This window comes from Seriola lalandi, unplaced genomic scaffold, assembly GCF_002814215.2.
Source record: "Seriola lalandi dorsalis isolate HSWRI2012SDOR001 ecotype SW California unplaced genomic scaffold, Sedor1 jcf7180002054549, whole genome shotgun sequence".
Classification (NCBI taxonomy): Eukaryota; Metazoa; Chordata; class Actinopteri; order Carangiformes; family Carangidae; genus Seriola; species Seriola lalandi.
This window is the reverse complement of record NW_019525102.1, coordinates 427,353-455,122: the sequence shown is the minus strand read 5'-3', so window position 1 is coordinate 455,122 and position 27,770 is coordinate 427,353. Positions and strand designations below refer to the sequence as shown.

The following is a 27,770-nucleotide window of genomic DNA, read 5'->3' as shown; positions in this document are numbered from 1 at the left end:
AGCCACAAATAGTGACATGTTGGAATATTTGAGAGAACATTTATTGTTGTAAACCATGAACACATTTCTCTTACAGCATACAGCCTTTACAATATCAGTCAAACGTCATTAAAAACCAACATGCAATTATGAAAGTTAAAGTGAAAACTACACTTTATTTTTATTTATTTATTTATTTATTTTTATGTGTCATGCATTTAAAATGATAGTTCATTTTAGGAAGTACACAGTCTTACCAAAAGTTTCATGAGAAGACTAATATGTCTGTAAATATGAAGCTACCACCAGCAGCTGGTTAGCTTAGCTTAGTGTAAAGACTGGAAACAGCTCGGCTGGCTGTGAACACTGATGACAAATTTAGCCTTCCACCAATTAACACATAATAGTTTGTTTAATCCATCCAAAAAACAAAAAAATGTTCTTGTTTCCAGTCTTTAGGCTAATAGCTAACCTCCTAGCTTATTTAGCACACAGACATGAGAGTGGTGTAAATCTTTTCATCCAACTCTCAGAAAAAAAAAAAAAAAAAAGGTAGTGAATGTCAACCTATTCCTTAAAATGACTGAATTTGAGAAGTACTGGTTACATTTAGATCGTGTTACATTAGGACAGAGTCAAGCTAGCTGTCTCTCCTCAGACTCGCTAACTGCCTGCTGCTTGGTGCTTCATATTAAACAGACAGACATGACAGTGGTCTTAATCTTCTTATTTAACTCCCAACAAGAAAGCAAACAATACAACACATTTACAATTACATATACAATTAACATATTAGTTGAACTAAATTATACATGTAATAAATATACATAAAACATAAAACACGGGATTTGATTAAAGCAGGTTAGCCTATGACAAAATACAGGCTGTATTCACTTTTCACAAGAGCTTCCCTGTGTTGTTTTTACTGTCAGATATGTCCTTAGTTTTACTTGATCAGGGTTTTCTCATTCACAGGACAGATCATGATGGTATCAGAGGCTTTGTCGCAGCAGTACAGGTAGAAAAACGGCAGAATCTTCCCCGTGAACGTATCTTTGAATGTGTAAATATGAGTCCGAGCTCTCACGTCATAAAATGATACCTGCCCCTCTTCGTAGTCCACATATACGCCCACTCGCTTGGGCTTGGGGTTGAGGGGGAGCAGTAACGGTGGAGATGTTGACGCCCGGTACCCCTGGCCTTTCTTCATGGCCAGAGCCCAGTAGCCTTGAGTGGTGCTCACAGAGATCCTGCCCTTTCTGTTCACAGAAGACCTGGCTACTCCCAGATACCAGTCATCCTTGTCCCCCACCTGGACTTCCCAGTAATGTCTCCCAGAGGTGAAACCGTCACGGCCCAGGACGATGACCACCGTGTCAAAGCGCTCAGGGTGGTCTGGGAGGTCCTGCCACGCTCCCAGGTGTCTCACCTGATGTCTGTCCTGAGAAAGCTGCAGCCACGGGTTGGCTGTGTCAGGGTCCAGAGTGACATCCACTGCAGAAACATGAGACATGACAAAGGATCTATTTTACTGGATACCTTCAAGATGGAAAAATGAAACCAAATCCAAAAAAAAGAAAAAGGTTTACCTGTATATTTCTGAATCCTTTGGATCTCTGCAAAAAACAAAAGAAATCATTCTCTTAAGATATACTGTGTTCTGCTTCTTCTTCTCTTTGTTTAGAATTAAACTGAACATATCATTGATATACTATAAAATCCTACCGCTCTCAGACAGTTTGTTGATCATTTCATTCAATGTTGCCTCCAGTTTTGCCACAGATCTCCTGATCATACCCACACACATGTCAGTGGGAACACTGGTCTCAGACCAGTCTTTAACAGATGGTGGAGTGCTAAGGGCGGGGAAGCTCTACAGAGAGAAACAGCATAGGAAATGAATTTGAAACAAGTTAGTTAGCAAAATAGCATATTCACAACTTTAATGCAAAATATTAAAATTACATGTTCTATATATGAAAAAAGTATACGGTGTAAGGTTGTTGCCATCTCTGTTACCATAACTTTGAGTAATAATTATAAGGAATGTTTTTGGATTGAGTCCACTTCAAACAGTTAAACCATTTTTAAAGTTTAAAGGTCCCATACATAACATCACATAGACTTTACGGTGTGTATCTACTTTATAAACAAACAAATCTGTAAGATTATTTCCAGAATGAGTGGCAGCCTTTAATCCACACTGTATTTTTAAATGATGTGTTAAGATTGCAATACTACACAGAACAGGAAGGGGGCACTGTTGTTGCAGCATAATGTAAAAGCAGATGGAGAAGAGCCAGTGGAATTGTAACAAGTTAAAGAGGGTGTCTGGTCTTAGTTAGAGAAGCACTGGCAGAAATGTCACAAATGCAATTAAATAGAGATGCCAAACCTTTCAGAGTAAAACCTTAAATAGCAAATTTGCATTTAACCATAAGGGTATCGCCAAACAAAAAGCCCTCACCTTTAAGAAATTAATGTGGTCTGTCCGAGCCACATTTTCCAGGTCTGTGTTCCTCCTCTTCAGCTCAGAGATTTCCTGCTCCAGTTCAGTGATGAGGCCTCCGGCCCACCTCTCCGTCTGCATCTGCTTCTCCTCGATGGCCAAAACCAGCTCGGCTTGAGTCCTCTGGATGGAGCGCACCAGCTCTGAGAAGACCTGCATGCTTTCCTCGATCTCTCTCTGAGCACTGGCCTGAAAACGCAGACAGAACACACAAATCTGTGTTGAGTAACCGTGTGTCAACGCAATCTGATGATATCAGTTGTTGTGACAAGAGGACTCACTTTGCTGAGCTCTAGAGAGTGTTTAATGTCCTCCATCTTTTTCACTCTGTCCTGGATCATCTGCTGGACGTCTATTTCTGTCCTCTTCAGCTGGGCCTGCACAGCATAATTTCACATAAACACGACTCATGACAGGTATAAACTCAGTAATGCCAAAAGATACTCATCATGATCTTCACTTTAGTCTTGTCATAGTTTTCTTTTGGGACAAGGAAGGCTTTTGAGTTTTTAAGAAAAGACTATATTTAGAAAGACTTGAGGAAGTATTACTGGGGTTGTCCTGAAATGTTTTGCAACTCTGTCTTACCTTTTTCTCCATCCATTCCCTCTCCACCGGGACAGTGTAGTGCGCCCTGTGGTCCGTCTCGGTACAGAGCACGCACACGCAAGTCTGATCCTTCTTACAGAACAGCTCCAGGAGCCGCTCATGCTTTGGACACATCCTGTCCTCCATGTTAGCAACAGGATCCATTAGCTTGTGCTTGGTGAACCTGGCGGAGTGAGACTTCAGATGCTCCTCACAGTAGGAAGTCAGACACACGAGGCAGGCTTTGACCGCTTTGGGCCTTCCCTCCCCGAGGCAGACATCGCACAGGACATCCTCCTCCCAGGAGGGATGTGGGAGTGAGGAGGAAGGTAGGGTTTGAGGTGAGGGTGGAGGTGAGGTCCGGGGCAGTGGAGGTGGTGGATCCTGAGCGGTGGCTTGGGGGGAGGGCGGAGAGGTTTTGGGTAAGAACACAGGAGGGATTAACGGAGGTAACTCCTCACGTAGTGGCTTCTTCTCTTCTGGCTTTTGCTTTGACTGCTCTTTCTTCCTCCTCTCCTCCACTTGCTTCTCCTTCAGCTCCTCCAGAAGCTGCTGCTTCTGGTCTTTCTCCAAAAGCCTCTCCTCATCCTCCTTTTTCTTTCTCTCCATCGTCCACTTCTTTTCTTTCACCTCTTCCTCCTCTTTGCTCACCTTCCCTTCCACACCTCGAACCCTAATCTCCTTGAACTGCTCTGCGATCTCCCTCAGCACAGTGTTGACGCTAATATCAGGCCTCTTGTGGAAGGACTTCTTACACATGGGACACTGGAACAAAGGGCTGGTTTTCCAGTATCCCAGGATGCAACCCTGGCAGAAGTTGTGTCCGCAGGGGATGGATACGGGGTTGGTGAAGACGTCGAGACAGATGGAGCAGTGCACCTGCTCTTCAGAAAGGTTCCCAGTGGTTGCCATTCCTACACGGCGGAGAGGCAGCGTCATTTTCAGCATAAGCAACCAGCCTTTGAACGGGGCATCAAACCTGCTGTGATATTGAGGTCGCTAGGGTTAGATGATGGATGGACTTTGTTTGGGGTCATTGGCATGCAAATCTCCAGAGCAAAGCATGATGGGATTTCTTTAATGCTTACAAATTCAAGACGAAGATTTTGAAAATATAGGTTGTGTTAATTCAAGGTTTTAAACAACTTTTGTAAATTTTGTAACTTTTTCGAGGTCGACTGATACCAGATTATTTTAAGACGATCCATATTCACAGTTTGAGAGTTTCAAAATTGATGATATAATGATTTATCGACTCATACTCATTTTTTTTCATAAACATATAACTTCATTCAGCTCCTATCTGGTGGATGCATTTTGCAGTAGTGAACCTGTTGAATTACCTCAAACATGTTATTGACATTCGTTTGCTGCAATGTGCTGATACTTATCAGCCATGTTGATACTCATACTCATGATGACCGTGTGTTGTTTCAGACCTTCAATTTTCAACTCCAGTTTCTTTACTTAAACAACACAACTCCATCTGTGATTGAAACTATACACACATATATATATATATATGAGGGTTGTTTAATTAGCTTGTACGCTGGCTGCATGTCTGCGAAGCTGTAAGTGCGCGAGTTCAACTTTTAAGGCGAGCAGCTCTCTGCCTGAGGCCTAGGTGTTCACGGCAGACCAGATTAAAATCTTTCAAAAAATAATGGGCTAGCCCGTGATCTGTCTCGCGGTGCTTTCATGTTCTAAACAAGAGTCTGGGTTATTTTAAGATGTAAGCACCTTAAAAAAAAACAAAAAAACAGGAACGTCTTTCCCTAGCATTTATTTGAATCTGTACAACACTGCCTGCAAAAGAGGCCACGGCTCTTAATCAGGTAAACACTATTAAAAAATCCCAAACACAACAACAATACAACAACAGATATATGCTGGTGCACAGAGAAGCAGATGTGAAAATAAAGAGATTAAAGTGCAGGACAGGACGTGGAGAGACAGGAAAGACATTGAGATATGGGGACACTCACCAGAGAGCAGCTGCCTGGAGTCTCTGCTGTTCACTGACACATGAGACAGGCTGTAACCGCACTAACACACACACCTCAGACCCAAAATATACCCCCCTCCCTTCCTGTCCTTGTGCCCCACAGATACAAATTTATACTCCCTGGTCCTGGCCCTCAGTGCTCCAGGAGGGATAACTTTAACCCTTCGGAAAAAAACCAGCAGTCCGGCTTGAGTCAGATACAGGGGAGCAACAACATGGTTTCTGTTCACTGTTGAATCAAGTCAGTGTTCATTTTTGTTATGATTTTAATAGTAGTTTTGTTAAAGGCAGAATCTATGATTTGTATCATTTGAAATACTGATAATATTTGGCTTTAATTATGTCATCTCATCTCAAAAAGACAAGTACTTTCTTGTTATCTAATTAATTGTGTCTTACTCATTAATCACCTAACAAAAAAAAAGTGCATTATCAGTATTTTGGCAGCCAGTTAGCATACCTTAGCAAAAGACTGGAAACAGCTAGCCAGGCTCTGTTCAGAGGTAAAGTTCATGCCTACTGTGTAAATCTCTGCAGAAAAAGCTAAAACCTGACTTGTGGTTAGCCATGCTAGCAGTATCTCTCCACTTACAGTTTTTTTTATTGCCTGTAGCATCATAGCGTTTAGCATAGAGAGCGACCCCTACATCGTTACATTAGAGACCCATGCAGATAGGTTGGTGTTTGGACACACAAATCCAGTCTGATCACTTGCAAAGGGGAACTGTAAAGATAATTCTCAGAGGGATTATCTCTTTCACATTACACTTTGTTATTTGATCCATTATTAATATATAAACATTGATTAGTGCAGCTTTAAGGATAACAGCTGATGGCCGGATGAGAACGAGATAAACAACAAATCCTCATTAGTTGAAAAAATAAATTAAATTATGTATTTGCGACTAATCATCTTTATTGGAAAAGTTCTGAAAGAAGATACAAAAGCAAATATTTCATACAATAAAAATACAGCATAAAATAGTTTCATGGTCCTTGAAACAATCTGAGGTCCACGTTGTGTTTTAAAAAATCGACAATGGAAACAACGTCATAGTCAATGGTGCAAAAAAATTCTCATTTGGTTCCCCAGGTAAACCTAAACCTCGACATTACATTTACATCTATGAACATCATTGTTTTAATCTGTGAAGTCTCCAAAGCCTGATAGTTACAGCTCAACAAAGACTTGGACAGAAAGCAAAGTGCCAAATATACAGCATCACTCAAACGTATCTCCTTTACACGTCCAACTGAACCAGGGCTGCACAAAGTAACAGCTACAGGTCAGATTTAGCCTTTGCAATCTTTTATTCTAGTCCTTCAGGTTTTCACATCCTAAAATCCATTTTTATTTCATATACAAGTTGAGACCTATACAATATGACGTAACTATTTGCAACTAAAATAACCAAACTGTCAATATATATCTTTGTAATATGTAGTCAGGCAATAAAGTACCATCCATGTTTCATTTCAGTTTCCTTTGACTGAACCCTGGTAACAGAATGCTTGCTTTAATCTTATCGATTTGAAACAGTCACTCTGTGGGTCAGACACCAGATCCGTATGACCCCATATGATGAGAAAGTGTTGTAGTGAGTAGTGTTGCAATGCAAATTCCTTTTTTATTTCAAGTTGTTTGAAGTAAAGTGCTATGCAAACAAGTAAAACTGTCTGGCTTATTTATAAAAACCTGTATTTTTAGGTGGAGGGAAGAATTATCTGCAAAAAAGTATCTACACTGTGCACCAAACCTACTGCTGACTGAGTGTCTCAGGTGTGTTTAACAGAGGTTATGACGAGAGGAGAAGCGTTCTTGCCCTCCTGGGTGAGACAGGGGCTGAAGATTGGGTACAGGCTCTCGGTGAAGTTATCAACAAAAGTATAGAGATGTATACGTGCCTTCACATCATAGAAAGAAATCTGACCTCCGTCATAATCCAGGAAGATTCCCATTTTACTGGGTTGGGATGGCAGCATAAGAGGCAGGCGGGACGACGCCAGAGCCTTCACCTCCCCGTTCTTCAGCCACAGACACCAGTATCCCCCCTCGGGGTTCAGCTTGATCTCGCCCTTGCGGCGGGCTGATGCACGGACGACGCCGAGGGTCCAGGCCGTCTTGCGCCCCACATCCACCTCCCAGTAGTGACACCCGGAGCTGAGACCCTCTCGGCCCAGGACGAAGAGGGCCGGGTTGAAGCGTTTTGGACCATCAGAGTGGGGGGTCTTACGCTCTTCATACCTCACCTGACGGCCGTCCTCGGACACGGCCAGGTTCCTCTGGGCTGTGCCGGGGTCCAAAATCACCTCACCTGGTCAGAACACAGCAGAGTTCCCTTTACTCTGTTATGATAATCTTACCATCACAATAATGAATTTCCTTCGCCTGAATACATCTGCTTGTTAAACTAGGGAAGGAAACAGTGGAAGACCATTTATCAAGACTATCAAAAATGTCTCAGTTCACCCTTTAATTTTCTCTAAGCTCGTTTTACTGAACTTCACCCTAAACAAAGTTGCAGTGGTGTAGGAATTTAAATCCTTTACTTAATTAAAAATAGCAATATAATTTAAAACACCAATTTTACTTTTATTTTTTTTAAAGTATATTTTTTTGGGCTTTTTATGCCTTTATTTGATAGTATAGTGGAGAGAGACAGGAAACGGGGAGGCAGAGAGGGGGAATGCTGTCCGATGCGGGATTCGAACCGGGGCCAACTGCAGCGAGGACTGTAGCCTCTACACCAATTTTACTTTTAAAATCACACAAGTATTATCAGAAAAATGTATTCCGCGAACCAAAGGCAAAGACACAATATTTTGGAGGGACTTTGTTTTATATATATATATATATTATAGTACTGTTTTTATTACTATTCATGTGTTAAAATGTGAGCAGAAAGTACCTGAAAACTAAACTCAAGTACAGTGAAATGTATACGTTCAAAGTGTCTGTGTGCCCCTGGATTCAGCTCGTCTGTGCAGTGAAGAAATGGCACCATCTTGTGGATAATTTGAAGAACTGAACCTTATGTTAACGCTTTGGTTAAAGACTGCCAGAAACCTCTGCTCGCTCCTCTAAAATCTCCTTTAAGAAGAGTCCCTGCCCTCAAAAAGCATAACTGCAAACCATCAATATCACAGCTAACAATTTAAAGCTTTACTCACTTGAATAGTTCTGCACCTTCCGCAGTTCTGGGAGAGAGAAACAGAGACAGAAAGAGAGGGAGAGACCATGTCAGCAAGTCATTCAGCTGAAGAGTCAAAGTCAAAGCAGATGGCACGTGTGGGTGGTAAACATGTAGATCTAATCTGGAACTGTAAATGCTTCGAGACATGTGGCGCTGTCAGTCAGCTCTCTGCTGCTGCCTCTCCGTCGCTTCCAAGTGGATGAACTGTGGCATCAACACTATCTCCATCTGCCCAGCCATCTTGTATGTGTGAAAGTGTGAGTGTGGTGGGCTGCTTGGTGCAATGATGAGTCACTTTTCTATTTCAAAGCGTACAGTGACCTGCAGATCCCCGGATTTGGATTTAGCACAGGAAGTGTGGTTGGCATTGGAGGAGAGAGGATGGATTTTACTGTAACTCTGCATTGATGATTCATGTACAATATAAAATACTGTATATATCACTATATTGAGTATTTTTGAGAAAATGTTGCCCTTGTTACACATTAAATAAGAAGTTTACACATTTTTAAAGGCAAAGCTGTTTTCATTAGTTGTTTCTGAGTTATCATACAGGCGATGGACAAAATAACAGGAACAACATCACTATGCAAACCGGCACATTAACCCTTTCACACCCATAGCTGATGGTATTGTTGAATGTGGCTGCATTACTACAAGGTGTTTCTGTTCATTTGTGCAGCCCCTGTGTATCACACATGTATCATACATGAGATGTCCCGCTGTCCTTGTAGCATACGGTATCAGTTTGTGTTGGAAAGCTGCACATTGTCATCAAACACACAGTGAATCTTTTTTTAAAAATCTGTGTGTCTTTTACAAGTCGTCGTGTTTTATCATAACACAGTGAGAAACTGGCTTTGGCAGGCTGCCCGTACCTTTCCCGTACAGTCTTTTAAGCTCCTCCTGGAACTTGTCCATGAGGCCGCTGACGGAGGAGCGGACGGTTCCCAGGTAGAGGTCAGTGTTGATGCTGACCGCCGACCAATCAGTGGGCTCGAGTGGGGGTGGCAACGTCGCCAGATTCTACAGGAAGTGGGAGAGCAAGGTATGATGAAATGAATATTTAATGACCCCTCAGGGAAAAGAAAGCCTTTGCAGAGAAAAGAGCACACTAAATATGAGGCAGGCGAGGAACTCTGAACAGAAAAAAACTAATCTCACAATGTTCTGCGCCATCGAATCCAGATTTATGAAATGAAACTCTTTAAATCTAATCTAATTTAACTCTAGTAATGCAAATGTCCACTCAGAGCACTCTGCACATTGTCAGTCTGGCAGTAAAATCAAAGAACAGTCAGTGCAGGATTTTGTCCAAATAAGCAGAAACATACCAGGACAGTTAAAGATGCAGGACAGTGAATGTGTCTATCAGCATATTCTCAATTTAGTTCTTCCAAACACTGTGTTCGAGGCCTGTGCTTCTCCTCGTCCTGTCTGCAAAGATTCTAAACCTCAAAGACTTTCTTTCATGTGAGAGAGAATCAACATTTTATTTACATAAGCAGTCCAGGATAAATGCACAAGGGGGACTTCCGTAACAGCTGGCTCTGTTCATAGAGACTTTGATGTTGTGTCACAAATATCCGAGCAGCTACAGCTGGTGCAGCCACAGAGGTCCACTGGAGCACTGGCTGTGCAATGATGAATAAATACGGTGTATAGTTTCTGAGTGGGATATTTTTTTTAAATGATATTTTTTCAGCCTGATAAATAATATTACAATACCATTAAGGTAGATATCTTACAGGCTGCCAGTGCTGTATGTATAACACAGCAGCTTACACGGTTGTGTGTTAGCCTCTTAACAAATTCAGGCCCTTGCTCTGTCCCAAATGCATACTAATTTTGTTTTGAGTATGTAGGCTACACACTGGAAAATGACTAATGAGGTAATGCCAGCATGCATCTTTAAAATTCTGTTTGAGTATGGTTATGATTGGAAATATTCATCATCTTAGAAATGGAAGAACTTGAAGAGCTACACTGGAAAGAGGGTGTCGTAAATACGGCTCTGGTAACAGCTTAGTGACCGCTTTTGTTACGTCTCTTGAAAGCTGGTATCACCTGAAGGAAGACCACTTTGTCCTGGGTCTGTGCGAAGGCTTCCAGCTCGTTGCTCCTCCTCCTCAGTTGGCTCAGTTCGTTCTCCAGACCTCGAGCCAGCTCCTGAGCGTGACGCTCCGCATCACGTTGCCGTGTGGCGATCAGCTCCACCAGCTCCGCCTGACTCTGCTCCACCAGGCGCTGCAGCTCGGCGTACACCTGCCAGCTGTCCTCCAACTCCTTCTGGGCGCTGACCTACGACATGGGGTAGAGGATAAGGTGAACACGTAATGTTTGGACCGTAAGGCTGTTAGAGCCGCTGTTTGTCAAGTGAAAGTTCAAGAAAGTTTTAAGTAGGAAAAATAGGAAATTAACCACATTTTGCTTGATCACTTTCTATTTGGTAAACAACTGTTGGTGGGAAGTACAACAAAGCCTGTGAAAACAGTTATGTAATGTCTTCTGTCTGTTTTTTTTTTTTAAGTCTGAGAAAAATAACCCTGATGATGTCACTGTGATGTCATCAGGGTTATCTCTGTTTGGCCGTGAGAGATTGCACATTTACAACAGAAAGTCTGCGCTACAAACTTGAGGCATTTACCGGGCAGGCAGGGTCTAATGAAAAGATTTTATTAGCTGCATTATGGGAAATGTAGGATCCAGCATTTTGCAGAGCTTAATCTATAGCAAAGACTTAAAGCCTCTACTGCTTCTAGTCTGTCTCTTGTCTAATCAATCTGCAGCATGCTCACACACACACACACAGCAATATATGCACATGAGGCAAGTTGTTTGTACAGTACACACACACACACACACACACACACACACACACACACACACACACACACATACATACACACACACACACACACACACACACGGATGTGGACATTGTGTTATTCAACCCTCGGGTAACTTAACACTCGTTGTATTTGTAAAAGTAGATAAAAATGTCACCAAGCAGGAAACCGAGAGCAGCACTGAGCCTGTGAAATGTTGTTAATCTAAAAGCTTTTGACTTTGTTCATTTATTATTTGACAAATTATGTACATACTATACATTTTACTTTTAGCCTGTTTTATCTCAAGACTTTAACACACTCATATTACTCATTGGATTGTTGCGGAAAATCTTTCAAAACCTCAATAAGATTTAAATCATTTTACAGCTGCAACTACATTCCTTTCATTTACATGAACAAAAGCAGCGTAATCCTCTGTGTTTTGATCTCTCACGCTTAATATAGGTTTGACTGTAATGAAGCCGTAGGTAAAAACAGGGTGTGGGAAACTGCTGGTAAATGCTACACTGGTCACACCGGTTGAACAGCCTCAGACGTGGATCTGAGCAGGAGAAAAACTTCCCCAGAGCGTGAGAGGTATGACAAAGATGCAGGCAAAGTCCTGCCACAATGTGGTTTAGATTCTCAAAGTGAATTAGCAGCAGGGTGGGAGGCTGGACTATCTAAGTGAAATTGTAATTGAAAGATCATCCCATCACAACTGAGGAGTGTCCTGCAGTGTCCTCCTCTCCACGTGCTGCTCAGCAACACCCTGCGCAGGTTTTGTGAGCCTCACTGGATCAGAGAGCTGCTTGAAGTGTAAATAAAGCTTTTGAGCTTCAGTGCAGGAGAAGCACCACATTAGAGTAGACTGGACAAATATTTAACATGCAGTACACAAGGGAAATAACAACAGCAACATGATGGACGACTTTAACATGGAACAAGGCATAAAGACTGAATTTACTCTAAACTAGAAGACAGATAATAAACTTTGCATATACGAAAATGAATCTTAATGAGATCAATCTTAAAATCAAACTCCTGCTATAGCTCCTGATCAAACAGGAACTGTAGGTGCTGTGAAACCTGCAGGTGTTTACACTGGACTAGTATTTCAAAGAGTTGAAAATTGACACTAACACTTTCAAACATGCTGTGTTTTTTTTTCTCCCAGTTGCCAGGGCTCTAATACACAGGTAAGACTCACAGGTGAGATGTTGGTTCCTCTCCTCTACCCGCTGTTCAGCCTTCAGCCGTCTTACCTTGATGACCTTGATGGATTGTTTGATCTCCTCCAGTTTCTTGGCTCTCTCCTTGATCAAATGTTTCAGCTCCGACCTCTTCTTTCCCAGATTACTCTGAAAAAGCAAAATCAGGATTGTGGATTAATAAAAATCAATGTGGACTCAGCTTTATACCATGAAAACTGTCAGGGAGGTCTCATCGGGTACTTTTAAGGCCAAATAGAAAATCTAAACCTTCTACAAATACAGTGCAAACTCAGCTAAATGTCAAATATTCCTGCTCACCATCTTCTTCTTCCACTCATGGTCAGTGGTGACGATGTCGTGGGATCTGTGCGAGACCTCGGCGCAGGTCGAGCAGATGCAGGTGTGGTCGGTGCGGCAGTAGGCCTCCAGAAGACGTTCGTGTCTCTTGCAGATCTTCTCCTCCAGGTGGAAAGTGGGTTCGATCAGACGGTGAGAAATCAAAGATTTCACCTGCATGAAGGGACAGAGCCATGGATTTGAATGGGCAAATGTAAGCATAACAAACCCGGGGCTGTGGTTTGCCTCCACAAGACTTTATCCACGAGTAACCATGAGCACTGCTGAGTGAACACACGCTTTTATGTGCATTGTGTGTGTGGATAACTTCCATTTTAGTAGGTTCATCACTATAACTCATGATGGAGAGAAAGGTATAATTCACTCTGACAAAATATTTTAAATAGTTTACGATTATGCAGTATCTGATAATATATGGGAGCCAGAAAAGCCCATAAACATTTGAATTTGTGAGCAACTGCATAACTAATTATGAAATTCCACCACTAATTATTAATCATTTAAGTGGTTTAAATTCCTCTTTTTTTAATTTTGGGACTGATTCCATTGAGGCTTAATTGCTTGCCAGATGTTCATGTTTAAATTCTTAATTTGATGTCTGAATTTCACTAATCATGTCTGAGCAACCAACTGAATTTAAGCAACTTCAGTTTTTCCTTTTTCAGAGAGGAATTCAGGCCATATGAATTCAGATGTATGTTTTTCGTATCAACATAATTCAATGCAATACATTCGGTAGCATTTCTGAATTTCAGCTTTTCAGTAGGAACATTAAATATTCAGTGGTGACTGAATCTTACACTTGGGTAAACAGTATGAATCAAATCCTTTGTTTCCTTCCTTATAATACTAAAAAAATACCAACGAACAATATATTACACTAAATTAGAGGGCAAATTTTAAATCTGTACTTGTGTTAGTGTATAAATAGGCTCAAATAGGATCAAATACATTAACAAGGTAGTGATTAAGTAGAAAAATTGAACAATGTAAGACATAATAAAAAGAGAAGGAGACCCAGGAAGGAAAAAATGTAGTTATTACTTTGCAGAAACCCTAAAAACCAAAACAAGTAACAAACTGACCTTTTTATGATGTCTTAGATGAGCCTCACAGAATGACCCCGGGCAGTTCACACAAGACTTGAGCGCCTTTAACTTCCTCCCAATACAGGCATCACAGGGAACCTCCCCAGCCCGGGCGAACTCTCCAGTATCGGGCCCTGGCGAGCCACTGTGGCCTGTATCTGAGCTCAGATTCAGCGTAGATCCCCGTGAGATGGCCCCTCCGTCCACAGCAGCCCCCCCAGCCATCATCAGCCCCTGAAACTGGGTAGATATTTCAGCCAGGACCCTATTGACACTCATCTCTGGTTTTTTGGAGTAGCTCTTCTTGCACATGGGGCAGGAGAACTTCTTGCTGTGGTTCCAGTAGCCCTGCAGACAGGCCTTGCAGAAGCTGTGGCCGCAGGGCGTGGACACGGGCTCCACGAACACCTCCAGACAGATGGAGCAGCTGAACTGGTCCTCAGAGAGGACCCGGCCTCTCGGAGAGCTAATGCCTGGAAGACGGGGAGAAATGATACAGACTAGATACACAAGTCTTCAGCTTCATCGCCAGATTGACAAATTACTGCATCTAGAAATCCTGAATCACAGACTCGTGGAGTTGTTTGGCCTCCAACATGGGCACGACTCATCCAAGAGGGTCGTTAACACCTTTTATTTTATGTATGAGTCACCGAGGCAGTCGTGTCAGAGTCGTTGGAAATTAATATGACTTGTAAAGGTGTAAATTACTTCCTTTTTTTTTGGGTGTGCACAAACTGACAGTAATTTAGTCTGCATGTGCTGATATTAGATGAGAGCCTTGTGAGGTTAACCACAACAGTGGCATGCTGTACCATTTTTTAAATAGATGAATCAACCCAGTGATGGACACACCCTCCAAAGATGCTTGAGTGGCGCAGGTTTGATACCAGTGAGAAGGTTGCTGAGGAAATGTGGTGTTTTTTCTGTGTTAAGTCAAATCCCCGTCTGATTACAGGGTCAGAGGTCAGTGTGCACACGGCTTTAATCTGCCATTGTTCCTTTGGCATTTGAAATGGGTCATAAAGAGTCACAGAGGAGGAGGAGAAACAAAGTGAATAGTGAAATTAGGTTTTTCAGTTTTTTTTTCTTTAAATAAATTGTTATATGACGACCTGTAAAGACATCTCAAATATATTTGGTAAATTTACCAATTTCTTATCTTTTTTAAATTTTTTTTTTAATATAAACGTGGTTATTTGGATGCTATCATTAAAACACAGAGCATATTATAAACATTAGTGGTATTTTAACTGTTGTGTCTTAAGTAACTCACAAAATAGATGCTTGTTGATAAAGAGCTGTTGCAGTGAAGCGAGCAAAGATGGGTGACTATCATTTAAAATCTTACACTGCACTCAGGGAGGTGATACACAGTTTAAGTGTGAACAGAAACAGCACTAAGACACCTTGCTGATGAAGGATGGGGGAAGCCGTTATTACATTCACGCTTCCGCACGTGATCAGGGAGAAGCAGACAAGACGGGGTACGCGATGATAAAACAACGTTGTCATCCCAAATTAATAAAAAGGTTCGTCAAATATTCGACAGCAGAGAACACAGAGCTTTTCCCACACAGGCAGGAAGTGTCTTTATCTTTGACAGCGTCAGTGTGTCCAGTGGTGGGTGAGAAACCATCTAAGGAATGCAGAAACTCAGGACCTTCTACCTTCACAGCACCTGCCTCAGGTTTAAAAGAAAACACAACCCAAACTGGAAAGTTATACTTGTACCAGCAACAACAAACAATCACTGATCAAATGTAATTAAATATGCAGAGAGTAATGTAGATTATTAGATTGGTATAATGTAACAGCCACTGAGAACTGAATGAGACAAAATATAAACAGCCACTTTGGCATCATTCCATGAGTTACATAACATGAGCAGCTGTTTAAGAAATATCAGCTACTCCAATCCAAACGCGTAAATGCTCGCAGTTGTAACTTTTCATACTTTATCCAACTTCCGTTCACACTGTCTTTTTGTAACTATTCTACCTTCATATGTGGAACAAGCTCAACATACTTGACAAAACAGTCACGAAACTCAACGTGTCCTACAGTGAAAAGAAGAAGTGATCACGACTAAAACCGAGGAAAAGAAAGTAGAAACTTACTCTGCATGTTTTGCTCTGACGTGGAGCGGTGCAGTCCTTCACTTCATGTACTTTGCTATGAATCACACGCCGACAGGTGCTCAGGTAGTCTTCCTGGAACTTCAAAAGGCCCTCCCACTCTCGGTGTGACACACCCAAACTTCCACACATGCCCTCCTGTTGTTATCACTCTCTGCTTACTCTGGTTCTGCGGTGTAGATATGCAAAGCCCCAAACTGAAGGACGTGTTGTGCTTTCTCTGTTTGGAAAGGTCTTTCCCTGAAAAGACACTTAAACAACTAAATTAATGTTGGCAAAGGCAAAAGAAAGAAGAAAACGTGTGAACTGATTTCTCATTAAAAAAAAAAGGCAAATAAGAAAAACAATACAAAGAACATACATAAAAATTTTAAACAACTCTAACTACATCTATGTGAGATTTATCAGTTTTTGATAAAGTAACTTTAAAAAAAATTAAAACTCAAGGCTGATGTGCCTTTTATTGTAGATCAAAGTTGTTTTGAAGTAGATTTTCCTGTAATTTTTTAATTCAAAGTCTGACGAAGACAAATTAGAAAAACTCAAGACAGAAAATATATTCTAAATTGTTCAGTAATTCACTATATCTTTACTTTACGCTGTATGTTCTAACAGTGCCACAAATGGAGAGCGATGATACTGTATGTTCATACATACAATGAATGCTTTTATCCTGTAATCCTTCTTCTTATGGATAAATCATTATTACGTCTATTTCAGATTATATATTGATAAGTGTGATTTCTGTAATGTTGACCTTCTCTTAGGTTGATAAATATATATCAGTTTTTCATTTTGTGATCTCTACAGTTATAATTCTAAGAGGAGCCACCTCCCCGTTTTCTGTTGCCAACCACGGATCAAATACAGGGTGAGTCCTGCTCTGTAAAGTTGCATTTTGTGAAGGTGAAGATGTGAGTCTTGGTCTCTAACTGGCTCTCCTCGTAATCCACAAATACCCCCACCCTCTGGGGAGGAGGAGACAACATTAAAGGGAATGGATTTTGTGTTCCCACCTTCAGAAACGATAAGCCAGGGCCCTGCAGTGCCAGGGTCGATGATGATGTCCTCTGTTAGAAGAGATGGGATGTGTGAGAATTAAATACTTCTCTCACTCTTTCTTTTTCTCTCTCTCTCTCTCTCTCTCTCTCTCTCTCTCTCTCTCTCTCTATATATATATATATATAAAACCACGGGCTAAAAGGAAATTGCATTTTCAGTTGAATCTGAATAAAAAAAGAACACGGAAACAGCCGACTTAGAAGTTGGAAATGCTTAGTAAGGAATGACAAACCTGCAAATCGCTGCACTTTCTCAAGCTCTACAAGGACAGACTGAACATAATTACCAAAGAGATAAATGATGCAGTTGACGTCTTCAATGATAAACGACAGAGCGGTTAAATAATTAGAAATAGCTCTATTTATCAAATCACCTGCAGTGTTGAAATCATCTTTGCTGACAACATAGTTTATCACCCTTTGTATGCATTTTCATCCATTTTTATCACCAATCAGACTGTCAGTGACACAGGGTCAGAAATATTGAGTAATGTTTTCCTTTATTCATTAATCTCTTCAGTACTTTTAACCCCCCTCCCTTTTTTTTTTTTTTTTTTTTTTTTTTTTTTTAGCAAACCCAGCATGCACTTGGAAAAAGGAAGGGAAAGACTGAACAACAAAGAGCCAACACAATCAATCTCATGTTCGGCCAGTTTCACATGGACAATTCATCTGACTTTCATGTATTTGCAGGGAACATCAGTGATTGCCGGTATGACTTTGTGTCACACTTACCATCGGAGGCCTGCAGCAATTTCCAGGCTGATTAAAAACTCCTGCATTAGGTTCTGTAAAAGAGATTTTAAACATTAATATAGCAGCAAACCATTTTATAAGTAAAAAATACAGTAGAGTGGTCTGGCAGTGTGTACATGTTAGTGCATGCCGGTCCCTCCAGTTAAACCATCGGCCCATAAACACCCAGGAACAGCCTACAGGTGTCATGGCACCACCTGTGTGCAGTGTTCAGGTGAAACAAACCTACCAGAATTTCCGGCCTCCCATGAAGAAAGAGACAAGACCACAGGACAGGTGGACTTGCTGTGGGGACTGGCCCGCCAAAACATCCATAAAGTTTTTAACGGCTCCGTGCGGTCCGGTCCCAGAGAACAACGGTCCCAGTTCACAGGTGTACCAAGACCTGGTCTGGCTTTACCCAGGTGGAGAACCCTAGGAGCGGCTAAAGAGCACCAGCTTGACTCGGAGCTGGCCTTTCTTCTCTTCAGTGTGTAAGTAACTTGATGGCTGCATAATATTAAATGTGTGTTTTCAGTAGTGACCAGCTAAAGTAGGCATAATAAAGTTAGCTAACCTGCCGTTACCCATATTATGAATGTGTTCAGCAAATGTTGCTACTGCTAGCTGGCTAACTGTGTAGCATATCACGGCGATGCTAACTGGGCTAATGGATGTGGCTGGGTTGTTTTTTGTTTTGTTTTTTTTTGTTGGCTCTCGTGTACATACCTTAACGTGACTCAGTTGTGCTTCGTGTTGTGGGATTTAGTGCAAGTGGCCACTTCTCACTGGGCTTGTTGACAATTTAAAGGGAGGGGGCTTGTGCAATCGGAGGCCCGGGGTGTGGCCGACGAAGCTTTTGTTTTGGTCCGAGCTGCTGGTGGTCTATTGCGACAAGTAGTGGCAAATCCGGTTGTTTACGAAACCTTAAATCCACTCCACTAACAGGGATGATTGGCCAACCCTGAGCTGGCTCTACTGAATGCCTGTTGAACGTCAAACAGAAAAAAAATGTTGCCACAAGCTTGGCTTGTTAACTGTGATCTGACTGTTATGCTAATTGCTAAATGTTTTGCACCAACACAACACCACTACAACAGTTGGTAATGTTGGTATGTTAGCAGGCTATAATGCAGCCATTATACATTGAATAATGTATAATAGATCAATTAGGTATTTAGCGGAGCCAAACCACAGCTGAGGCTGTTTTAAATAGTTTGCTCATTAATTAGCTCGTGCTCACCAGCTTGTTGATTACTATTTCTGTCTATGCTTTGGTGTTGGACAGTGTAGCATAAAGTTGGGTTGTAAACATATATATCCTGTTACACAAACAGTTTCTGTTTAAGTGAGTTCTTAAAGAAAAGCTGCTTTCAATTGCCTGCCTCAATTTGCCTTATGGACTGTACATACATTTCATTTAATAATTCCTACAGGCCAGAATGCTTCTGCATAGCACAGAGAAACTTGCTGTACTAGCATAAGCTGTAATATATATAAATAATCATGATATGTGATAAACACTCCTTATTGTAGCTGCACTGGAAAAATATTTTCACCAAGAATTTTATTTATGAGTCAGAAATGACAGTTTGTGACCATGAATGGGGATCTGGAAGCATTTCTGTGTGTATGAGACTTTCAGGTTTGTAGTGTAGGGATTTATCAAGGCACTTTACAAACAGGTGTGCTGCAGTTCAGTCAGGTGTGCACACCTGATAAAAACGAGCTGTTCTGTCTTGTCTGTAACAGGTTGAATTGGCTTCTGCCACTGGTTAGAAGCCTTTCTGAGAGTAGAAGTGTGAAGGATCCGGGTTTCTAGAGGCTAGAAAACTCAGACAGTGTGGTCTGAATCACAACACAGTTTCATCCAAGAGTTTTAACCACAACTTGTAAAACACTGCTCCAGTGATAATAAAATAAGTTCACTACAGTTTATATTAGATCTTTTGACAGCAGTCATGGCTTATTTCTGGCAGTCTTTGTCAAATCATTTGACTAAAACCACAAATGTCAACCTCATATTGGTGCCTGTAAGGAAAACTCAGCATTTTTGGGTCACAGTTTGTGGTTTTTAATGACATTTTTATTGATCAATCTGCCTCTGACGGATGCAGTGCCACAAATGAGTGACCTAATACTGGTGTACTCTGTTTTATTTAACAGTTGCATTGAGTTATGGCTGAATTTGCCGACTCTTTCTTCAGCTTTCTTTCTAAAAGTAAAGACCATTTTACAGCACTGAATGAATATATGACTTTTCTATTCCCCTGTACATGTTCTATTAGTTGCAATACTTTATCTCCACCACTAGTGGGCAGCCTTTGACCAGCACTGAGGGAACACCAGCTTATGCCACTCCACACTTTACATTCATGATGCATTTTTACCCTATACAGTACCTGATGCTGTTGTCCATGGCAACGCCTGAGCACAACAGTAGAATAAGCTTAAATTCTCAGGTTATTCACACAACCAACATCCAAAAGTAATCAGCTCTAAGGTGAAGACTGCTTCACCCACCAAATACTGTACAACCAATATTGTCTTAGACTTTGCAATCAGGAAGCAAGTCACAATGCGGTTAATGTAATTACACTGAATTTTCTCCTATTGAATTAAAGCCTTTAAGTCCACCACCACCCAGCTCTCAAAAAGATTGATTTCTTTGCACTGCAGCGTATTGACAACTCTGGTGTCAATAAGACATTAAAGAGGGGGTTCTGTTCTAAAAATGACCACTTGTCCTGGTCTCTGAGATGGTATTGATCCTTCTCACGTCCTGCAAATGTCACTGCATCTCTATTTATCTGTTGCATGGTATTGATCGTCTTGTATGTCTTCATTTTCCTCAGTTTCTGTTGAGAAAGTGCCTTTGCTTGTTTTGCAATAGTCTTATTCCACCATTTATAGCTATAAAACTCCCTGCTGAATTTTCTGTCACTCTGTTTTACTTTAAGTTTTTTTAAAACTTGCCTCAGACTCAGCTTTTTATTATTATTTTAATGATTGCAGCATATGTGCTTTCGTAGGTGTTAGAACTGTGTGTGATTCAGGCTGGTGTTAAACAGATGTGTGTCTTACTTGCACACTATTTGCAACCATAATCTTTCCTCAGCTTGTGATTATTTCTCTGTCTTCGCACGTGGGTATGCATCTGTGTATGCATGCTATGATATTAAGTGCAGCCCTACAGCAAACCCACTGCAGAGATTGTGTCGCATGATGTTATGGAGCTACAATTTCTTGGAGTGGGGGATTCTGCTTTTCTCTTCCTGTCGCAGTGTCAGTCAAGGTAAATGTATTCCTCCTCCCCCTTTTCCTCCCCCCTTTCTCTTCCTCTCTTCCTCTCTCTGTCCACTGGCAGCTCCTCTTTGTATCCATCCATCTCTTCATCTTTTTCACCCATCTGCTTGTCTTTTCTTTTTACTCCCCCTTTGTTCTTTCTGTCTCTGTTTTATTTTCCATTGCCCTATCCAAATGTTCTCTTTCAGGTTTATAAATAGAAGCTATACCCTTCTCCTTTGCTGTCTGTCCCTCTCTTATTCTCTCCATTGCCTCCTGTTTTTTCTCTCCTTCTCTGCAATTCGGCAGTTAGCACAGTCTCTGCTGGAAGCTACACTGCACTGTGTTTTTGCCTGTCTTGAACCCCCTCTCTTTTCTCGTCAGCTCTCACTCTAAACTCCCTCATGTTGCACCCCCGTTTCTTTCTTTTCATTTAAAGAACTCAGTAAGAACCAGCTCTGTCGATAAACACAGGCGTTTCTCAAGAAATTGTAGCTTTAGGTGAACCACTCGTCTCACTTTCCTCACCTCTGCATCCTCCTCATCCCTCCCAAACACCCAAGAAAAACCACCAAGCTCACTATCCATGTAGTTTCCTCACATCTCAGCATGTTGCTTCCTCTGCGTCCCCCTCCCCCTTCCTGCTTTTACATATTCTGTCGTCTTCCGCCTTTCTCCAGATGCTCTCTGGTTTCTCGGAGAGGGTATCAGTGCTCTCACCTTCTTTGGTGGATACGGTAGCGGTAGTGAGCATTATTGATAGTCAGTGCGGATACTGTCACGCTCTCTATGTTACTGATAACCTCTCTGTGCCCCGGCAACAGGAGATGACGCCTCCTGGCTTTCCACTGTGGGGTAAAGAGGCATTCGTGTTGCATCATTAGCTCCTAATCACACAATGAAACTTTATATTGATCCAGTTTGGATATTTTATTTTGGACGTTTTAAGGGAAGTGACAGAGTTTCTTGCTCAAGGGCTCTAAAGCAGAGCAAATGCCTTTGTCTGCTACTTGAAAGGTTTCTCAACACTGACTAACCCTGGCTCACAGTGGTTATGTAAAAGCATCGGTGCAGACTGAATCATTGATTGTTCCAAAGGAGAGTTGTGAAACAGCTGATCTGTTCATCAGTGACATAACATAAATTACATCGACACCAGTACTGTGAACAACTGATCCACCTCCCCAGTGCTTCATTAGCTCCTGTTGAATAAAAATCAGGGCACTACAAATGTACTCATACATGCTGACTCAGTCTGTCATGAAATGTTTAAACACATGAGCAGAGGTCAGTTAAAATTTATGTTGTTTAATGCAACTGACAAATTCATTTGCCACTGGGTCTACAGGTTAAAGGAGTCAGCCTGTGCTGAAGCAAATATGACCATGTTCGGCAAGAAAGCCAAAAATGTCAAATTATTCATTTAATTTTTCACCTGGTCCAATACTTTTTATGACCAAATATCTTGAAAACTACAGATACCATTAACCTAAGCTGTACTTCATGTTAGTGCTAGTTAGCAAATTGTAGCATGTTAACATGTGAAAGATGGTGACCATGGTTAACATTATAGCTTCTAAGCATGTCAGCCTTATTTATTGTAATAACATTATTACTTAAGACGTTAGTGTGTAGCTCAAAGCGTTGCTGTGCCTACGAACAGCCTCACAGAGCCACATGACTCCAGCATGGCTGTTGACTTGAATGATGTCAGCCCATGTGTACGTGAAGCAGCAGCTTAAAGGTCTGAGAAGATGACCTGTCATCATCTGCAGGACTCTTACTTCTGTTGATTTTGGCATCTGTCCCCCCTTTAATGTCACACACAGATACTAAGACACACCATGTAGTTGTGGTTTCTTACATTTCTTGCACCGTTTTATTATTTTTATTCCACACAAATAGCCATTGCTGCTTCTTTAAATCTTAAAATTTATCACCTCCTTGTGCTGTAGAGGATTTTCCCGGGAAAGAATGACTTCCGTCGACATCAGCAGTCTCTGCCTTGTAGAGACTGTCACTGCATGCTAGAGTGAATGTAAGCAGCTGTGTGACTGTGAAACAAAACAATGCTGAGAAAGCCAAACCATCCCAGTGGAAAATAAAAACACGCTGCTTCGGAAATGATTTTATTTTTAGCCAAGCAATCATTGAAAAGCATTTTTTTTTCCCTCTTCCCCAGCATTCCCTGTAGCTTCGCCGCCCAGACACATGCAGCTGATGAAAAGCTACATCACTGCAGTGCTTCATTCACATGCAGCACTCAGTTTGTGAGCGGCTCTGCTACATCTCCTGCCTGTTGCATGTTTGCTCTCTGTCTCTTCGCTTATGTGTGTGTGTGTGTGTGTGTGTGTGTGAGTGTGTGTGTGTGTGTGTGTGAGCGTGCACGGCATCCTTGATTAGGGGAAGTAAATCTCCGTGTCCCCCACTGAATTCTTTCACTGTAACATCTGTATCACACCCGTATCAGGTAATACCTTTTCATCTTTTCATGCATCACTTGGCTTTTGTTGCCATGATGACTCGTGTTTTTTCAATGTAACTGAGACATGAAAGCATGTGCACTCGGGCCAAAGTGGGATTTTCTTTAAACCATATTCCGCTTAAACAGCTTAAACCGAGCACAGTGCTGCAGTTGACAGCGGCATTATCTGCTCTCCCTTCAGATGTGATTTGATCTCATGTGATGCAGTCTGATCTCATGTTGTTTCTCCTCATCTTCTGCAATTTGGAATATTCTCTGCATATGTCTTAATAAAGACACTGACAGCTACGGACGACAGAAGGCACACAATCATGTGATGTGAAGATATGAGACATTTTGAGGTTAAAGATCATGAGGTTCAATAAACATGCGAAATCCTACCCTTAAATTATGGACTCCAAAAATAGGACTATGGAAAACAATGATTCCTTTTAGCTGCAGGATTTTCGAGGAGCATCTCAGGCTGAATGCAGCCAAAAGCTGAAGAAAAACTGTTTTCTTTTCATTATTCCTTATCTTATCCAAACATATATGAGTCTTATCCAGACTATAAGATTATTTGGAAATGTTTATTCAGTGTGTATTTTGATGTTCGCCTATCCCCAAGCTATACCCTTATCCCATTTTCTTTGTTTTATTTAAGTACCACAGACAAAGCAGGGTGACCTCTGACCTTCTACAGGATTAAAAAAAAATAACATATATATGTATTGATCAAAAATTCTTAAGGGTAATATGGATGTCTCTCAAATCCTTTGTCTGGATCTTTCTTTCAGCTTTATGATCTTGGTGATTAAGCAAGTTGAACTGACACTGACTTTCAGTCACACTTTCAGTCATTCTGTGAATAAGAATCAGCTCATTGCCCTAAAATCTGAATTCAAAACGACTGCAGGCATCCTGATCTCCACTTTGAGACTGGCATCATCCTCAGCTTTCAGTGCATTTCCTTCTCTATTGATCTTTTAACAGAGAAATTGACAAGAAGGAAAATAGATCCTCCAGAAAGAGAATTGATGCTCAAAAGGAAATAAAATTGATCTTAAAGAGAGAGAAGAGATTCTCAAGAGAGGGGAACCTGCAATAAATAACTAATGAGGCACAGATACCACCGGAGTAGAAAAATAAATCCAGCAATGAAGATTTAAGATCAATAATCACACTCATTTGAAGTTAATACTGCATTGAATGTAACATATATATATTGTCTGATGAGCACTGGACAGCATGTTGAATTAAATCACCACAGAGGTGTAGAGAAATGGGGTGTCATGGGGTTGAGAGAACGCCACTGTGTCTAAAATAAAGAATAGCATTTATATCCGAGACAAATTTCCTGCTTTGACTTTTTAATTATCAGACGAGTCAAAGTCCAAGAACAAAGGGGATTTTTTTTGGCCTGAAGTCTGTAATTGATACTCCATTAAATGTACTGAAGTTGTTTTCTTTTCATTTACATTCAGAAACCTTTTGCCAAAAAAAAAAAAAAAAAAAAAGATCTGGCTGGGTTGTGGATCATCATTAAACTGGACAGAATAAAATCACAGTGTTTTTTCATTTTCATCCTCCTCTGACCTTATTGTGAGTTATTTCTCTTCCTGACATTGTTGGCAACATAAATATGCAGAATGGATGACGAATGAGTAAGTGGAAATGTTATTCGGAAAAAGAATTCATTTCAAAGTTCAAGCGCATTCCAAATGAACTTTAGATTACTTTTTTTGGTATATACCCACTTTTCTTCCTCGTCTGCTCCTATTTGTCGTCCTCCATTTCCCATAATCCCCTTGTCATCAGACAAAGGGTAATGTAATCAAAGATGTATGTATAAATAGCTAATTTCAGAACAATACCACTTGTGTACATCATCACTCTGATGGCCAGGGTCAGTGACACTGACTGAAACATCCATCACCATAAATACTGCTGTGGACGCACCAAAGCACAAGGAGCAAGTCACATTTAGTTCTAAAAAAGACTGCACCACACATTCTGACTTTCTTATTTTTATACAACCATTCACTATTCTTTTTATTTGATTTATTCATCTTTAAACAATGTTTCATTTCTTGATGTAAAATATTTTATTCATTGGGCTTTACCTCATTTTGCATCGTGTATCATCTTGCCACAGGGAAAATGTGAAATTAAAATGGAGCCAAAGTATTTCAGAGTGGGACCACGGCAACATGCCAGACCTCTGTGACCCCCATGGTATGAGACATGCACACGCATTCATTTATGTCAAGGGGATATGCAAAGACATAATAGTGTCCTATTTACCCTGTGTATAATTGAGTGCTCCAAATTCCTAAATTCCAGCTCTGTAATGAAGCAGCCATGTTCTGTCAGTGTCATCCACGAGCCCGTTTGAACTGGAGCAGCACCCAGAGGGGACCAGATTGAAACTAGCTCCTACGGGGGTGGGGTGTGGGGGGGCTCATAGCAGTACCAACATCCCCCGAGGGGTCCAGGTCACAAAGATCTCCTTCAAGCAATTTGAATTATTTTGGGAGCTCTACAATGTAATTCTCTTACAAAAATGGATCATGTGCGTTAATTTGAATAAAATGTACTGGTCAGTCTAAGTGCAGTTAAAATGGATAAAGAGAAGAGCTCTTGGTGTTTAATGCAAGAAATTGACAAAAGCAAAGCAGATAGAGTTCAAAGCGATATGCAGCAAATTTTATTTAGTGCAGAAAACACAATACAAGTAGTGTTCTTGTGCATTCTCACCTCAACCACCATTTCTTAAAATCCAACAACACATCATAGATTGAAATGTCAAAATACACAGAGGGAATTCATAATCTAAAACACACAAATCTGGATTTCACATGCCTTCACATCAGAAGCACAACAAAACAAGTCGGAGGATTTCACACCAACGCAGGTATCCACATAAAGTATAGAAACAGAATTCAATAAACAAGTAAACAAAGCATCAATCTTTATGGTGGAAGAAGTGACGAGGCAATAAGAAGATTGGTGGATTGTGAGATGGGGCCCTGTAGAGCTTCCTGATTGGCAGATGCCTCCCTGAAAGGACAGTGGTCACTGATTGGCCACACTGTGAAGGGTAAGCCTCGACGCCACAATGTGAACATACAATCGTCTCAAAACACAAACTAAAATCCTACTTCACATGTTTTCTGGTTGTAATAAGTGTGGACAAACTACCTAAACCATTCACTGAAAACATGCTTTTCTCAGTTGTAGCGTGGTCTTTGTAGTGGGATGCATTGGATTTTATTCTTCTGGGTTGTTTTGCCTGTCGTTTAACGGCACTACAGACAACATAAAGAAGGGATTTACAAGGACAGATTATCTAAATATACATGTTTTTGTTCTTTAAAGTATGGCTTTGATGTCATTTCTAGGCTGTAAAGCTGGGCCCAAATATCCACTGTTGGCATACCGCACCAATTACTTTCACTATCGAGTACAGTATATTCTTGTCAAGCATAATAAGAAGTGGATGTAGATAAACGTATACAAGCAGAGGAGAATATTAAGTTTGCAAGCATGGATTTAGGGAGACGCTGTACAGACACTGAAGTGTATAAATGGTATGTACAAAAGCCCTGGACGCTGTTTGCCAAGCTCTTGCCTGCCGTGACGTCAAGAGGTTTTAGAGGAGGATGTGGGGACTTCACTTAAGCCATCTTGGACTAAACTATATGCAGCTTTGCTCCATTCATGATCACAGCAGTGAGACGGGCTTTTTCTTCCACCCATCCTTTTCCCCTCATTCACAGCGAGCATGCTGCGCTCGCCGAACCCCGCATTTGGTTGCCTTCGGGGAAAGTGAAATGAGGTCAGGCTAACAAAGCAAAGCGAAAAACACAGCGTCGACAAAGACAGAAAGAAAAGACAAAACAAGAAAGACCAGTGTGCGTATGTTATAATGTGTGCAGTGTGTTACTAGGAGGGGGAGGGAGCTAAATTTAGCCAAAACTCTCAATCAAATATGGGAAAAAATATGAATTTGATGCTTCGATACATCTAACCTGAAATATCTGGTTTATGCTCGTAGCCGCACTTTGAACAACATGCTGAAGTGGCAGCATCTGTCACGTGATGAACTGTAGCTGAGTATGCAAAGTGCATCCACACAAATGGCTTATTACCGGTTTTGAGAGGAGCAAAGAGGAGGTTATTGGTAAAGGTATTGGCTTGTTGTGATATCGCAAAGAAAAGTGATATCCCTGCTTGATAGTAGTAAAAAGTCATATATGGAGACAGAGTTACAGGAGATTTGAAGTGTATTTTAGATTTGACTACATGCAAATTCATGATCA

General features: G+C 41.1%; 2 protein-coding genes across 3 annotated transcripts; both read right to left on the bottom strand.

The window, feature by feature from the left end:
- Positions 1–19: 19 nt before the first annotated feature.
- LOC147818622 (E3 ubiquitin-protein ligase TRIM39) lies at positions 20–5,117 on the bottom strand. 2 transcript variants are annotated; one of them, XM_087176365.1, is made up of 7 exons: positions 5,062–5,117; positions 3,077–4,058; positions 2,770–2,865; positions 2,447–2,677; positions 1,705–1,852; positions 1,569–1,595; positions 20–1,473 (listed from the first exon to the last, which is right to left on the bottom strand). In XM_087176365.1, exons 2-7 carry the CDS (start codon positions 4,022–4,024, stop codon positions 926–928), a joined length of 1,998 nt encoding a protein of 665 aa, XP_087032491.1. In that variant the 5' UTR covers positions 4,025–4,058; positions 5,062–5,117; the 3' UTR covers positions 20–925. The 2 variants fall into 2 exon arrangements, with proteins under 2 accessions (XP_087032491.1, XP_087032492.1); XM_087176366.1 differs by having other exon boundaries at positions 3,077–3,990.
- Positions 5,118–5,972: 855 nt separating this feature from the next.
- Positions 5,973–16,012, bottom strand: btr12 (bloodthirsty-related gene family, member 12). The gene is made up of 8 exons (XM_023415368.2): positions 15,886–16,012; positions 13,763–14,238; positions 12,639–12,830; positions 12,372–12,467; positions 10,343–10,576; positions 9,154–9,301; positions 8,253–8,279; positions 5,973–7,396 (listed from the first exon to the last, which is right to left on the bottom strand). The coding sequence occupies exons 1-8, from the start codon at positions 15,890–15,892 to the stop codon at positions 6,858–6,860; spliced, it is 1,719 nt and encodes a 572-aa protein (XP_023271136.2). The 5' UTR covers positions 15,893–16,012; the 3' UTR covers positions 5,973–6,857.
- Between the last annotated feature and the right edge of the window lie 11,758 nt (positions 16,013–27,770).

What these genes read in the sequence shown, in the direction of transcription:
- LOC147818622 (XM_087176365.1), bottom strand. Translation starts at nt 4,024, where the DNA reads ATGCTGAAAATGACGCTGCCTCTCCGCCGTGTAGGAATGGCAACCACT. An exon ending in CAACAAACTGTCTGAGAGCG is followed by an intron (nt 1,596 to 1,704) that starts GTAGGATTTTAT and finishes TGTTTTTTGCAG; the next exon opens with AGATCCAAAGGATTCAGAAA. An exon ending in AAGGATTCAGAAATATACAG is followed by an intron (nt 1,474 to 1,568) that starts GTAAACCTTTTT and finishes ATGTTTCTGCAG; the next exon opens with TGGATGTCACTCTGGACCCT.
- btr12 (XM_023415368.2), bottom strand. An exon ending in ATGAGTGGAAGAAGAAGATG is followed by an intron (nt 12,468 to 12,638) that starts GTGAGCAGGAAT and finishes TTGCTTTTTCAG; the next exon opens with AGTAATCTGGGAAAGAAGAG. An exon ending in TAAAAGACTGTACGGGAAAG is followed by an intron (nt 8,280 to 9,153) that starts GTACGGGCAGCC and finishes TCTCTCTCCCAG; the next exon opens with AACTGCGGAAGGTGCAGAAC.